Here is a 15,811-nt window from a genome sequence, read left to right as displayed (position 1 = left end):
AACGGAAGAGAAACATCTGGCTGACACAACACAGGGGCAGAACAAAAACGACGCTTCAACTCCTGAAAAGCTTCCACAGCAGCAGAAGACCAATTAACCAAATCAGCACCCTTCTTGGTCAAATCGGTCAATGGTTTGGCAATGCTAGAAAAATTACAGATGTAGCGACGATAAAAATTAGCAAAGCCCAGGAACTTTTGCAGACTTTTCAGAGATGTCGGCTGAATCCAATCCTGGATGGCTTGGACCTTAACTGGATCCATCTCGATAGTAGAAGGGGTAAAGATGAACCCTAAAAATGAAACTTTCTGCACACCGAAGAGACACTTTGATCCCTTCACAAACAAAGAGTTAGCACGCAGGACCTGAAAAACCATTCTGACCTGCTTCACATGAGACTCCCAATCATCTGAGAAGATCAAAATGTCATCCAAGTAAACAATCAGGAATTTATCCAGATACTCACGGAAGATGTCATGCATAAAAGACTGAAACACAGATGGAGCATTGGCAAGTCCGAACGGCATCACTAGATACTCAAAATGACCCTCGGGCGTATTGAATGCAGTTTTCCATTCATCTCCTTGCCTGATTCTCACCAGATTATACGCACCACGAAGATCTACCTTAGTGAACCAACTAGCCCCCTTAATCCGAGCAAACAAGTCAGATAACAATGGCAAGGGATACTGAAATTTAACAGTGATCTTATTAAGAAGGCGGTAATCAATACACGGTCTCAACGAACCATCCTTCTTGGCTACAAAGAAGAACCCTGCTCCCAGTGGTGATGACGATGGGCGAATATGTCCCTTCTCCAGGGATTCCTTCACATAACTGCGCATAGCGGCGTGTTCGGGCACGGATAAATTAAATAATCGACCTTTACGGAATTTACTACCAGGAATCAAATTGATAGCACAATCACAATCCCTATGCGGAGGTAGAGCATCGGACTTGGGCTCTTCAAATACATCCTGATAATCAGACAAGAACTCTGGGACCTCAGAAGGGGTGGATGACGAAATCGACAAAAATGGAACATCACCATGTACCCCCTGACAACCCCAGCTGGATACCGACATGGAATTCCAATCCAATACTGGATTATGGGTTTGTAGCCATGGCAACCCCAACACGACCACATCATGCAGATTATGCAACACCAGAAAGCGAATAACTTCCTGATGTGCAGGAGCCATGCACATGGTCAGCTGGGCCCAGTATTGAGGTTTATTCTTGGCCAAAGGTGTAGCATCAATTCCTCTCAATGGAATAGGACACCGCAAAGGCTCCAAGAAAAACCCACAACGTTTAGCATAATCCAAATCCATCAGATTCAGGGCAGCGCCCGAATCCACAAACGCCATGACAGAAAACGACGACAAAGAGCATATCAAGGTAATGGACAGAAGGAATTTGGACTGTACAGTACCAATGACGGCAGACCTAGCGGACCGCTTAGTGCGCTTAGGACAATCAGAAATAGCATGAGTGGAATCACCACAGTAGAAACACAGACCATTCAGACGTCTGTATTCCTGCCGTTCAACTCTAGTCATAGTCCTATCGCACTGCATAGGCTCAGGTTTAACCTCAGGCAGTACCGCCAAATGGTGCACAGATTTACGCTCGCGCAAGCGTCGACCGATCTGAATGGCCAAAGACAAAGACTCATTCAAACCAGCAGGCATAGGAAATCCCACCATGACATCCTTAAGAGCCTCAGAGAGACCCTTTCTGAACAAAGCTTCCAGCGCAGATTCATTCCACTGAGTGAGTACTGACCATTTCCTAAATTTCTGACAATATACTTCTATATCATCCTGACCCTGGCACAAAGCCAGCAAATTTTTCTCAGCCTGATCCACTGAATTAGGCTCATCGTACAGCAATCCGAGCGCCAGGAAAAACGCATCGACACTACTCAATGCAGGGTCTCCTGGCGCAAGAGAAAATGCCCAGTCTTGAGGGTCGCCGCGCAAAAAAGAAATAATAATCAAAACCTGTTGAATAGGATTACCAGAAGAATGAGGTTTCAAGGCCAGAAATAGCTTACAATTATTTTTGAAACTTAGAAACTTAGTTCTATCTCCAAAAAACAAATCAGGAATAGGAATTCTTGGTTCTAACATAGATTTCTGATCAATAGTATCTTGAATTTTTTGTACATTTATAACGAGATTATCCATTGAAGAGCACAGACCCTGAATATCCATGTCCACACCTGTGTCCAGAATCACCCAAATGTCTAGGGGGAAAAAAAAAGTGAACACAGAGCAGAAAAAAAAAAAATGATGTCAGAACTTTTTCTTTCCCTCTATTGAGAATCATTAGTTGGGCTCCTTGTACTGTTATGTTTGCTAATGACAGGTGTTATGAAGGCAATCCAGAAACACAGTGTGCTTAGCGATCAGAGCGCACACAGTGATCTGACAAATACCCAAAAATACAAGAACGAGCTCTGAGACGTGGAAACTCTGTAGACTGCACACCTGATCCTATCCTAAACACAACTAAAAGCGGCTGTGCATTGCGCCTAACAACTACCTAGGCAACTCGGCACAGCCTAAGAAACTAGCTAGCCTGAAGATAGAAAAATAGGCCTGACTTGCCCCAGAGAAATTCCCCAAAGGAAAAGGCAGCCCCCCACATATAATGACTGTGAGTAAGATGAAAAGACAAAACGTAGGGATGAAATAGGTTCAGCAAAGTGGGGCCCGATATTCTAGGACAGAGCGAGGACAGTAAAGCGAACTTTGAAGTCTACAAAAAACCCTAAAGCAAAACCACGCAAAGGGGGCAAAAAAAACCCACCGTGCCGAACTAACGGCACGGCGGTACACCCTTTGCGTCTCAGAGCTTCCAGCAAAACAAAAGACAAGCTGGACAGAAAAAAAGCATCAAAAAAACAAAAGGCACTTAGCTATACAGAGCAGCAGGTCACAGGAACAATCAGGAGAAGCTCAGATCCAACACTGAAACATTGACAAGGAGCAAGGATAGCAGCATCAGGCGGAGTTAAGTAATGAAGCAGTTAACGAGCTCACCAGAACACCTGAGGGAGGAAGCTCAGAAGCTGCAGTACCACTTGTGACCACAGGAGTGAATTCAGCCACAGAATTCACAACAGATGACTGCTTTGCACATTCTTGGCATTCTCTTGATGAGCTTCAAGAGGTAGTCATCGGGAATGGTTTTCACTTCACAGGTGTGCCCTGTCAGGTTTAATAAGTGGGATTTATTGCCTAAAATGGGGTTGGGACCAGCAGTTGTGTTGTGCAGAAGTCTGGTGGATACACAGCTGATAGTCCTACTGAATAGACTGTTAGCTACTTTTTTCTTGCCATAATGCAAATTCTAAGTAAAGAAAAACGAGTGGCCATCACTACTTTAAGAAATGAAGGTCAGTCAGTCAGAAAAATTGGGAAAACTTTGAAAGTGCCCCCAAGTGCAGTGGCAAAAACCATCAAGCGCTACAAAGAAACTGGCTCACATGAGGACGCCCCAGGAAAGGAAGACCAAGAGTCACCTCTGCTTCTGAGGATAAGTTTATCCGAGTCACCAGCCTCAGAAATCGCAGGTTAACAGCAGCTCAGATTAGAGACCAGGTCAATGCCACACAGCGTTCTAGCAGGAGACACATCTCTACAACAACTGTTAAGAGAAGACTTTGTGCAGCAGGCCTTCATGGTAAAATAGCTGCTAGGAAACCACTGCTAAGGACAGGCAACTAGCAGAAGAGACTTGTTTGGGCTAAAGAACACAAGGAATGGACATTAGACCAGTGGAAATCTGTGCTTTGGTCTGATGAGTCCAAATTTGAGATCTTTGGTTCCAACCACCATGTCTTTGTGCGACGCAGAAAAGGTGAAAGGATGGACTCTACATGCCTGGTTCCCACCGTGAAGCATGGAGGAGGAGGTGTGATGATGTGGGGGTGCTTTGCTAGTGACACTGTTGGGGGTTTATTCAAAATTGAAGGCATACTGAACCAGCATGGCTACCATAGCATCGTGCAGTGGCATGCTATTCCATCCGGTTTGCGTTTAGTTGGGCCATCATTTATTTTTCAACAGGACAATGACGCCAAACACACCTCCAGGCTGTGTAAGGGCTATTTGACCAAGAGGGAGAGTGATGGAGTGCTACGCCAGATGACCTGGCCTCCACAGTCATCAGACCTGAACCCAATCGAGATGGTTTGAGGTGAGCTGGACCGCAGAGTGAAGGCAAAAGGGCCAACAAGTGCTAAGCATCTCTGAGAACTCCTTCAAGATTGTTGGAAGACCATTCCCGGTGACTACCTCTTGGAGCTCATCAAGAGAATGCCAAGAGTGTGCAAAGCAGTCATCAAAGCAAAAGGTGGCTACTTTGAAGAACCTAGAATATAAGACATAATTTCAGTTGTTTCACACTTTTTTCTTAAGTAATTTCACATGTGTTAATTCATAGTTTTGATGTCTTCAGTGTGAATGTACAATTTTCATAGTCATGAAAATACAGAAAAATCTTTAACCCCTTTCTACCATTGGACGTACTATTCCGTCCATGTGGGGTGGGCCTTACTTCCCAAGGACGGAATAGTACGTCCAGCGCGATCAGTCGCACTAACGGGGGGAGCACGGCCGATCGCGGCCGGGTGTCAGCTGACTATCGTAGCTGATATCCGGCATTATGTGCCAGGAGTGGCCGCGGACCGCCCCTGGCACATTAACCCACGGCACACTGCGATCAAACATGATCGCAGTGTTCCGGCGGTATATGGAAGCATCGCGCAGGGAGGGGGCTCCCTGCGTGCTTCCCTGAGATCTTCGGAGAAACGCGATGTGATCGCGTTGCTCCGAGGGTCTCTTACCTCCTCCTCCCTGTAGCAGGCCCGGATCCAAAATGGCCGCGGTGCTGCATCCGGGTCCTGCAGGGAGGTGACTTCACAGCGCTTGCTCAGAGCAGGCACCGGGAAGCCTCCAAGAGCGCTGATCTGACACAGTGCACAGCAAAGTGTCAGATCAGCGATCTGTCACTTTACTGTGATGTTCCCCCTTACATGTGTAAAAAAAAAAAAATTCCTAAATAAATAATAATAATAAAAAAAAATTGTTCCAATAAATACATTCCTTTATCTAAATAAAAAAAACAATAAAAGTACACATAATTAGTATCGCTGCGTCCGTAACGACCCGACCTATAAAACTGTCCCACTAGTTAAACCCTTCAGTAAACACCGTAAAAAAAAAAAAAAGAGGCAAGAAACAACGCTTTATTATCCTACCGCCGAACAAAAAGTGGAATAACACGCGATCAAAAAGACACCATGGTACCGCTGAAAACATCTTCTCCCGCAAAAAAAGAGCCGCCATACAGGATCATCAGCGAAAAAATAGAAAAGTTATAGTCCTCAGAATAAAGCAATGCAAAAATAATTATTTTTTCTATAAAATAGTTTTTATCATATAAAGGCGCCAAAACATAAAAAAATGATATAAATGAGGTATCTCTGTAATCATACTGACCCGAGGAATAGAAATGCTTTATTCATTTTACCAAACGCGGAACGGTATAAACGCCCCCTCCCCAAAAGAAATTCATGAATAGCTGGTTTTTGGTCATTCTGCCTCATAAAAATCGGAATAAAAAGCGATCAAAAAATGACATGTGCCCAAAAATGCTACCAATAGAAACGGCAACTCGTCTCGCAAAAAACAAGACCTCACATGACCTCACATGATTTCTCCAAAATATGGAAAAATTATAGCTTTCAAAATGTGGTAACGTAAAAAATATTTTTTGCAATAAAAAGCGTCTTTTAGTGTGTGACGGCTGCCAATCATAGAAATCCGCTAGAAAACCCGCTATAAATAGTAAATCGAACCCCCCTTCATCCCCCCCTTAGAGAAATATTAAAAAATTAAAAAAATGTATTTATTTCCATTTTCCCACTAGGGTTAGGGCTAGGGTTAGGGTTGGGGCTAGGGTTAGGACTACAGTTAGGGTTGTGGCTAAAGTTAGGGTTAGGGTTGGGGCTAAAGTTAGGGTTAGGGTTGGGGCTAAAGTAAGGGTTAGGATTACATTTACGGTTGGGAATAGGGTTGGGATAGGGGTTAGGGGTGTGTCAGGGTTAGGGGTGTGGTTAGGGTTACCCTTAAGATTAGGGTTAGGGGTATGTTTGGATTAGGGTTTCAGTTATAATTGGGGGGTTTCCACTGTTTAGGCACATGAGGGGCTCTCCAAACGTGACATGGTGTCCGATCTCAATTCCAGCCAATTCTGCGTTGAAAAGGCAAAACAGTGCTCCTTCCCTTCCGAGCTCTCCCGTGCGCCCAAACAGGGGTTTACCCCAACATATGGGGTATCAGCGTACTCAGGACACATTGGACAACAACTTTTGTGGACCAATTTCTCCTGTTATCCTTGGGAAAATACAAAACTGGGGGTTAAAAAATAATTTTTGTGGGAAAAATGTTCACGGCTCTACGTTATAAACTGTAGTGAAACACTTGGGGGTTCAAAGTTCTCACAACACATCTAGATAAGTTCCTTGGGGGGTCTAGTTTCCAATATTGGGTCACTTGTGTGGGGTTTCTACTGTTTAGTTACATCAGGGGATCTGCAAATGCAACGTGATGCCTGCAGACCAATCCATCTAAGTCTGCATTCCAAATGGCGCTCCTTCCCTTCTGAGCTCTGCCATGCCCCCAAACGGTGGTTCTCCCCACATATTGGGAATCAGCGTACTCTGGACACATTGGACAACAACTTTTGGGGTTCAATTTCAACTGTTACCCTTGGAAAAATACAAAACTGGGGGCTAAAAAATAATTTTTGTGGAAAAAAAGGATTTTTTATTTTCACGGCTCTGCGTTATAAACTGTAGTGAAACACTTGGGGGTTCAAAGCTCTCACAACACATCTAGATGAGTTCCTTAGGGGGTCTACTTTCCAAAATGGTGTCACTTGTGGGGGGGTTTCAATGTTTAGGCACATCAGTGGCTCTCCAAACGCAACATGGCGTTCCACACTCAATTCCAGTAGATTTTGCATTGAAAAGTCAAATGGCGCTCCTTCCCTTCCGAGCTCTGCCATGCGCCCAAACAGTGGTTTACCCCCACATATGGGGTAGCAGTGTATTCAGGACAAATTGTACAACAACTTTTGGGGTCCAATTTCTTCTATTGCCCTTGGGAAAATAAAAAATTGGGGGCGAAAAGATCATTTTTGTGAAAAATATGATTTTTTTACTTTTACGGCTCTGCATTATAAACTTCTGTGAAGCACTTGGTGGGTCACAGTGCTCACCACACATCTACATAAGTTCCTTATGGGGTCTACTTTCCAAAATGGTGTCACTTGTGGGGGGTTTCAATGTTTAGGCACATCAGTGGCTCTCCAAACACAACATGGCGTCAGATCTCAATTCCAGTCAATTTTGCATTGAAAAGTCAAATGGCGCTTCCGAGCTCTGCCATGCGCCCAAACAGTGGTTTACCTCCACATATGGGGTATCGGCGTACTCAGGACAAATTGTACAACAACTTTTTGGGTCCATTTTCTCCTGTTACCCTTGATAAACTTAAATACATTGGAGCTGAAGTAAATTTTTTGTGAAAAAAAGTTAAATGTTCATTTTTATTTAAACATTCCAAAAATTCCTGTGAAACACGAAAAGGGTTAATAAACTTCTTGAATGTGGTTTTGAGCACCTTGAGGGGTGCAGTTTTTAGAATGGTGTCATACTTGGTTATTTTCTATCATATAGACCTCTCAAAATGACTTCAAATGAGATGTGCTCCCTAAAAAAAATGGTGTTGTAAAAATGAGAGATTGCTGGTCAACTATTAACACTTTAACTCCCTAACAAAAAAAAATTTTGGTTCCAAAATTGTGCTGATGTAATGTAGACATGTGGGAAATGTTACTTATTAAGTATTTCTTGTGATATATCTCTGTGATTTAATTGCATAAAAATTCAAAGTTGGAAAATGGCGAAATTTCAAAATTTTTGCCAAATTTCCATTTTTTTCACAAATAAACACAAGTAATATCAAATAAATTTTACCACTATCATGACGTTGAAGCGTTCCAGAGGTATAACCTCATAAAGGGACAGTGGTCAGAATTGTAAAAATTGGCCCGGTCATTAATGTGCAAACCAACCTTGGGGGTAAAGGGGTTAAATGAGAAGGTGTGTGATGTTTCAGGGAACACCCCCTCAGCATGAAAAATTTACAGAGGTGACTATATCAATGGCAATTTTGTTGGAAAAATTTAATGTATGATCTTCCTCCAATGTATCATTTGGGTATATTTGATTGATACAAATATTATTAAAAACAAAACAATTCATAAATTGAACATTTTGTGTGCTTCAACTCTTTTCTTCAATAATATTGTTAAACTCATGGAGAGAGTGTCTGTTAGAAGCACTATCCTAGTACTATTTACAAAATTTTTTGGTTCATTGTATGGAGGTCAAAATGGGTGATATTAATAGAGTACAGGGCTACAATGAGGGACATTATTAGTTTATGGGGCCACAATGGAAGGCATTATTAATGTATGAGGCACAGTGGGTGAAATTATTAATGTATGGTTGTCACAGAGGGGGACAGTATTAATATATGGAATGACAAAGGGGGACATTAATGTAGTAATTCATTGTGGCCCTTCACATTAATAATTTCCCCTATTGTATCTCTGTACTTTCAAAATCTCCCCCATTATGACCTTATACTTTAATAAAAGACAAAGACCTCGCCCTATCCTGGATCTTCTCATACCTTTCCAACTGCACATTCAGCGTCTCCCACTCCCACACTACCTCCTCATCCCACCCTCTCTCTGTTGGAGTCCCTCAAGGCTCTGTTCTCGGACACCAACTCTTCTCAATCTATACACTCGGCCTGGGACAACTCATAAAGTCCCATGGATTCCAGTACCATCTGTATGCTGATGACACTCAGACCTACCTCACTGGCCCAGATGTCACCTCTCTGCTGTCCAGCTGTCCAGAATCCTGGAGTGTCTATCAGCCATATCCTCCTTCTTCTCCTCTCGCTTCCTCAAACTCAATGTGGGCAAATCTGAAATCATCATCTTTCCTCCATCTTATAGATCTTCCTTACCTGAACTATCTATCGCACTGGAAGTCCGCTGCCTTGGAGTAACCCTTGACATTACCCTATTCTTCAAACTGCATATCCAAGCTCTTTCCACCTCCTGTCGCCTCCAGCTCACAAATATCTCCAGAATCCACCTTTTCCTCAACCGTCAGTCTACTAAAATGCTTGTGCATGCCCTCGTCATCTCCCATCTCGACTACTGCAACATCCTTTTCTGTGCCCTCCCCGCTAACACCCTTGCACCTCTCCAGTCCATCCTTAACTCTGCTGCCTGACTAATTCATCTCTCTCCTCGCTACTCCTCCACTTCCCACCTTTGCAAATCTCTTCACTGGCTCCCTTTCCCTCAGTGTATCCAGTTCAAATTACTAATACTGACCTACAAAGCCATCCATAACCTGCCTCCTCCATATATCTCAGAACTAATCTCCTGATATCTTCCCTCACGTAATCTCCGTTCCTCCCAAGACCTCCTTCACACTTATTTGCTCCTCACCTAATCGCCTCCAAGACTTCTCCCGAATATCCCCCATCCTCTGGAATTCTTTGCCTAACACGTCCGACTATCAACCACATTCGGATCCTTCAGACGGAACCTGGAAACCCACCTCTTGAGGAAAGCCTACAGCCTGCACTGACCCTGCTGCCTCCTCACCACTACCGAAGTTACCGCCTCACCGACACTGGAGCTCCTACAACCCTCAACCTACTGTCTCCTTCCCCACCATCCTGAAGAATGTAAGCCCGCAGGGGCAGGGTCCTCGCCCCTCTGTATCAGTCTGTAATTGTTAGTTTGCTTACTGTAAGCGATGTCTGCAATTTGTATGTAACCCCTTCTCATGTACAGCACCATGGAATCAATGGTGATATATAAAATAAATTATTAATAATAATAATAATAATAATAATAATGTCCCCTATTGAGACCCAATACTTAATTAAGGTATCCCATTGTGGCCCCATACCCTATGGGTCCAAAATGGAGGCATTACAACTGTAACAGGTCACAAAAGGTGGCTGCTATTGCTGTATGTCGAATAATAGGTGTATACTACTATTGTATGCACATCTGGGTGTGGGTGGGGGCATTACTGCTGTGTTTGGACACACAGACAGACATTACTACTATATGAAGGCATAAAAGTGAATTTTTTAATACTTTTTGGGGGCCACACAGGAGAACATTTCTACAGTGAGAAGGTCACAAAGGGGGACATCACAAATTTAATGTTTAATTGTTATGGATACTGCTTTGGTAGGATAAATAAAAGAGAAATAGTTACTATGTATGGCACCAGGGCAGCTATGTGAATTTCTTCTTCATCAAGCGCCATATAGAAGTGGGGGTGTCGGGAGTGGGGAGTGTACTCTAGCAGTGCTCATCCACAAATATCTGTGTGTTACATTTTGCAGAGAAGAGTCATGGCTGAAAGCAACCATAGAGATCTGCACTGGATTTAGAAAAAACTGAATTACTTCAACTGGAAATGTCACCATTGAGTCACTGGATGTCCCTGCTCTGTATACACTATGTACTATCTACAGAGCTCCTGTGTATGATGTCACTCGCCACCTGTACACTTACTGTATACACTATATACTATATATAGAGCTCTAGTGAATAATTGTCACTGATGGCAATATTAGTTTTATTATTGTGGTTTTTCTTGTAATGATCAGTATTGTGATGGAAATATATATATTTCATGATGGAAATATATATATTTCATATAGATCTCACTTGTATATAAACTCATATATACTCACAGCTAATATATACATTGTAATAAATTGCTTAAAATGGCTGACATAAACTGATATAAGCCAGACAGACTGTTTGGGGCTTTCCAGGAAAAAGCGGAACAGCACCAGATGTACTAAGTGATGATCAGATGTATCAACTTTGTCCTAGATGCAGATGAAGGAGACAGCTATGCTTTAGTTGTTTAATCAGCATTCATATGTGCATTAATCACAATATTCCATATATATTTAGGTAACCAATAACAGAGGAGCTTCAAAATATGGTAATTAACTAACCACCCCCTTTCTATATGTATGTACAATAAACCGTCAGTATTGGTGGAATGTTATTGCGTCACCATGGTGTACAGTCTCATTCTTGATGAGCACTCAGAATACTCAGTCTTATTGGGAAAGGCCGCAGCACACACAGGGATAGATTTATCCAAACCAAATTTCCATAATAGTATGATGGTATTATTCGGTCACCAATGTATATGCAGGTTATTGAGCTCACGTGGCAATATTAATACTACCTTATGAAACAAACTATTTGTATACTAATCTTGGTATAGTGGGTTCTGTTTAGTTACAAGATGGTGGTTGTATGCAGGCACTATGTGGTGGTAATACAAGGTCATGGTGTTGGCGGCATTATTTTGACATTGTATGATAATATTTGTCTTACTATTTGGTAAATAAATGAGTATTATTAAGTGTCACTTAGAAAATGATCTGATTGCTTCATTTTCTGTGAGATTTTTTAATCTCAATGCTTTTTAAAAAAATTTAGACAGGGTAAAGCATATGAAATCATAGGCTCTAACAATGCCACTGGGGTTCATGTATCTGAGTAGGATGCTTGTGGGTGTGTGCTGGGGTCAGATAAAATTGACCCCCACCAAACCAATGCATTAATTAATGGGACTCATCGGTGCTAATCTTCAGTCACACACTACATAGGAAATAAAAAATGAGTTATATAATATCCAGAGTAAAGTCGCATTATGCAAAAACAAATAGATCAGGATATGAGCTGCTAAGTGTTTGTAATACGGACATGCTGAAGTCGTATCTTATTTACACGTGATAATCATATTAGCACAATTTCCCTACAGCTGCCTGTATCCCACCAGCTTCAATTTTCATCAGCTGTCTCTGAAGCGCGCAGCCTATATTGTTCAGCTAGAGGGGATCTGTAGATAATAAACTGCAAGAAAAGGGGTTACAGAGACAAGGTTTTGTCTTGTCTCCAGTTAAGCACAACTAATTATATGAATTGAAGTTGATGTGGAACTTACCACAGATTCTGGTTCAGGCAACCATATTTCATTTTCCGCTATGAGTCCCATTTTGCACATTATCTGCAAGAATTTAGAATTTTAGAATTTCACAGTGTGAAAGCATATAATGATTTGAATAGAACCATTTCTACTAAATGTTGATTAAGGTTGAACATTTAAAATTGTGGATTAGCAGAATTAAAAAAAAATACTTTTATAGAAATATTTAAAAAAAAGACTTTCAAGCTTAGCCTATAAAACAAATCACCCTTCTCAACCCAATTAAAATGAAGTTCTACCATTACAGCATTTGTAAAGCATATACAGGTGTTTCTCACAAAATTAGAATATCATCAGAAAGTTAATTTATTTCAGTTCTTCAAACCAAATGTGAAACTCATATGTTATATAGAGTCATTACAAACAGAGTGATCTATTTCAAGTGTTTATTTCTGTTAATATTGATGATTATGGCTTACAGCCAATGAAACCCAAAAGTCATTATCTAAAAAAATTAGAATAATTAACAAAAACATCTGTAAATGCTTCCTAAGCGTTTAACAAGGTCCCTTAATCTGTTTCAGTAGGCTCCACAATCATAGGGAAGAAAAAATTAGGGAAAATATAGGGAAAAAAAAGTGCTAAACTGAGTGATACTGTCAGATAGAGGAGGTGAATGAAGCACGATATGATAGTGTTTGAGTTGAGAGTGCCTAATGATTGTAATGTATTATTTCTGTGGGGAAGCTTTGGCTGTCATTACACCCATAATGTGGGCTCTCGGTGTCACTACTGTGGGGAGGCATGAGCTGGATGCGAATATTTGGGGGAAGGCTATGAATGTGGCTCACGGCCCTCTCTCAGACCTAAATATGTCTCTCAAGGTAAGAAAGGCTGGGGACCACTGGCATAATGTGATGTTAGTCCTGGAAAAGCTGCCCAGGGCTGCAGAATTTTCATAAAAACATGGCCTCAAAAGAGACAAGCAGAAGAGAAATTGAAATGGTAATTTAGCTTTTTATTTGAAATGTTTATTTTCTACTTTTTTGATTGTTATATTTATTTTTTGTTTTGTATTTTGTTTAGTCCTACTAGGGCACATCCAATCTTCTAATCATTGGTATAATACATTACAATACCCTGGTATTGCAGTGTATTATATATGTCAATTTTACTCTGACAGCCAACAGCTGTCAGGGTCTAAAATTATTGTGTAATTACCTGGAGGTTATTGGAAGACCTCAGAATACAGTAGCAACCCACTGGCACCCTGCCTGCCTGGTTTTCTAACCTCATTGAGCTTTGAACTTCATATCCAGGTGTATGCAATCATGAGAAATCATGAAACTGAAATAGCAAAAAAAACAATTTTTATAAAACATTAAGCTTAAGATTAATAGGGGTGCCCAAACTTTTTCATATAACTGTATATGTCCCCCATCCTGCTGGTGCCACTGTACAATGCATATAAAAAAAAAAAAACACCTTCCTTCAATCCTCTAATCCAGGGGTCCCCAACTCCAGTCCTCAAGGCCCACCAACAGGTCATGTTTTCAGGATTTCCTTTGCATTGCACAGGTGATGCAATTATTACCTGGGCAAGACTAAGGAAATCCTGAAAACATGACATGTTGGTGGGCCTTGAGGACTGGAGTTGGGGACCCCTGCGAGTCTAATCCACCGCCTCATCTTCTGAAACTGGCAGCTGATTTCAGTGTCCAAGCAACAAAATGAACATGACGTCACTGCCGTGCACCCAATCATGTGTGCGCCAACGTTAGCTGCTCACCTCTGATTGCGGTGCATTGACCTGGCAAGTTTGTGTACTGCAATACACTTCAGCTGGATGTGTGTCCGAGGACACAGACCAGCTGAAGTAGGGTCTGGTGTCGCTGGTCTCCTCACCCGCCGGCCCCGGTCCACTGATGCAGAACGCAATGGCGCACGTGCCCACAGGGAGGGCTCTGCATTCACCCTCTGGCACTTGTGCTATAGGATTGCCGCCGCTCATCTAGTCTTTATTAGGGTCCTCTACTCTTCCCCGGCAGATTATTGCGAGAGAGAAAAGGATCACTTGCATGGCTGATTTTGAACAGATTATCCTTTTATTTTCTAATAGATGACCTGCAACCAAAGAGGTCTAGCAGTGGCAGTGTCATAAAAAAACATTAACCCCTTCCCGACCTTTGACGCATACGCTGCGTCATGAAAGTCGGTGCCATTCCGACCCATGACGCAGCATATGCGTCATGGAAAGATCGCGTCCCTGCAGGCCGGGTGAAAGGGTTAACTCCCATTTCACCCGATCTGCAGGGACAGGGGGAGTGGTAGTTTAGCCCAGGGGGGGTGGCTTCACCCCCTCGTGGCTACGATCGCTCTGATTGGCTGTTGAAAGTGAAACTGCCAATCAGAGCGATTTGTAATATTTCACCTAAAAAACTGGTGAAATATTACAATCCAGCCATGGCCGATGCTGCAATATCATCGGCCATGGCTGGAAATACTAATGTGCCCCCACCCCACTCCTCCGATCGCCCCCCCAGCCCCCCGATCTGTGGTCCGCTCCCCTCCGTCCTGTGCTCCGCTCCCCCGTCCTCCTGTCCGCTTCCCCGTGCACCAATCACACCCCCCGCGCTCCAATCAAACCCCCCCGCACTCCGATCCCCCCCCCGCACACAGCGACCCCCCCGTGCTCCGATCCACCCCCCCCGCACAGCGATCCCTCACCCCGTGCTCCAATCCTTCCCCGTGCTCCAATCCTCCCTCCCGTGTTCCGATCCACCCCCCCCATGATCCGATCCACCCCCCCGTGCTCCGACGCCCCCCCCCCGTGCCCTGATCTCCCCCCCTTATACTTACCTGGCCGCCCGAGGTCCGTCCGTCTTCTTTCCTGGGCGCCGCCATCTTCCAAAATGGCGGGCGCATGTGCAGTGCGCCCGCCGAATCTGCCGGCCGGCAGATTCGTTCCAGAGTGAATTTTGATCACTGAGATATAACCTATCTCAGTGATCAAAATAAAAAAATAGTAAATGACCCCCCCCCTTTGTCACCCCCATAGATAGGGACAATAAAAAAAATAAAGAATTTTTTTTTTTTTCACTAAGGTTGGGGTAAGAACTAGGGTTAGGGGTAGGGTTAGGGGTAGGGTTAGGGTTAGGGGTAGGGTTAGGGCTAGGGGTAGGGTTAGGGGTAGGGTTAGGGTTAGGGCTAGGGTTAGGGTTAGGGCTAGGGTTAGGGCTAGGGTTAGGGCTAGGGTTAGGGTTTCGGTATGTGCACACGTATTCTGGTCCTATGCGGATTTTTCCGCAGCGGATTTGAAAAATCCACAGTGCTAAACCGCTGCCGATTTATCGTGGATTTACCGCGGTTTTTCTGCGCATTTCACTGCGGTTTTACAACTACGATTTTCTATTGGAGCAGTTGTAAAACCGCTGCGGAATCCGCAGAAAGAAGTGACATGCTGCGGAATGTAAACCGCTGCGTTTCCGTGCAGTTTTTCCGCAGCATGTGTACAGCGATTTTTGGTTCCCATAGGTTCACATTGAACTGTAAACTCATGGGAAACTGCTGCGGATCCGCAGCGTTTTCCGCAGCGTGTGCACATACCTTTAGAATTAGGCTATGTGCACACGGTGCGGATTGGCCGCTGCGGATCCGCAGCAGTGT

At 43.2% G+C, this 15,811-nt stretch overlaps 1 protein-coding gene across 1 annotated transcript in view; it reads right to left on the bottom strand.

Moving 5' to 3' along the window:
• Positions 1 to 15,811, bottom strand: part of LOC138673067 (amine oxidase [flavin-containing] A-like) — a 141,793-nt gene that overhangs the window by 20,057 nt on the left and 105,925 nt on the right. The window contains exon 14 of the mRNA XM_069761648.1: positions 12,164 to 12,226. Within this exon, the coding sequence (XP_069617749.1) occupies positions 12,164 to 12,226 (63 nt within the window). The remainder of the gene's footprint in view (positions 1 to 12,163; positions 12,227 to 15,811) is intronic.

This window comes from Ranitomeya imitator, chromosome 3 (assembly GCF_032444005.1).
Source record: "Ranitomeya imitator isolate aRanImi1 chromosome 3, aRanImi1.pri, whole genome shotgun sequence".
In the NCBI taxonomy this organism is placed as follows: domain Eukaryota; kingdom Metazoa; phylum Chordata; class Amphibia; order Anura; family Dendrobatidae; genus Ranitomeya; species Ranitomeya imitator.
This window is presented reverse-complemented; position numbering and strand designations above follow the sequence as displayed.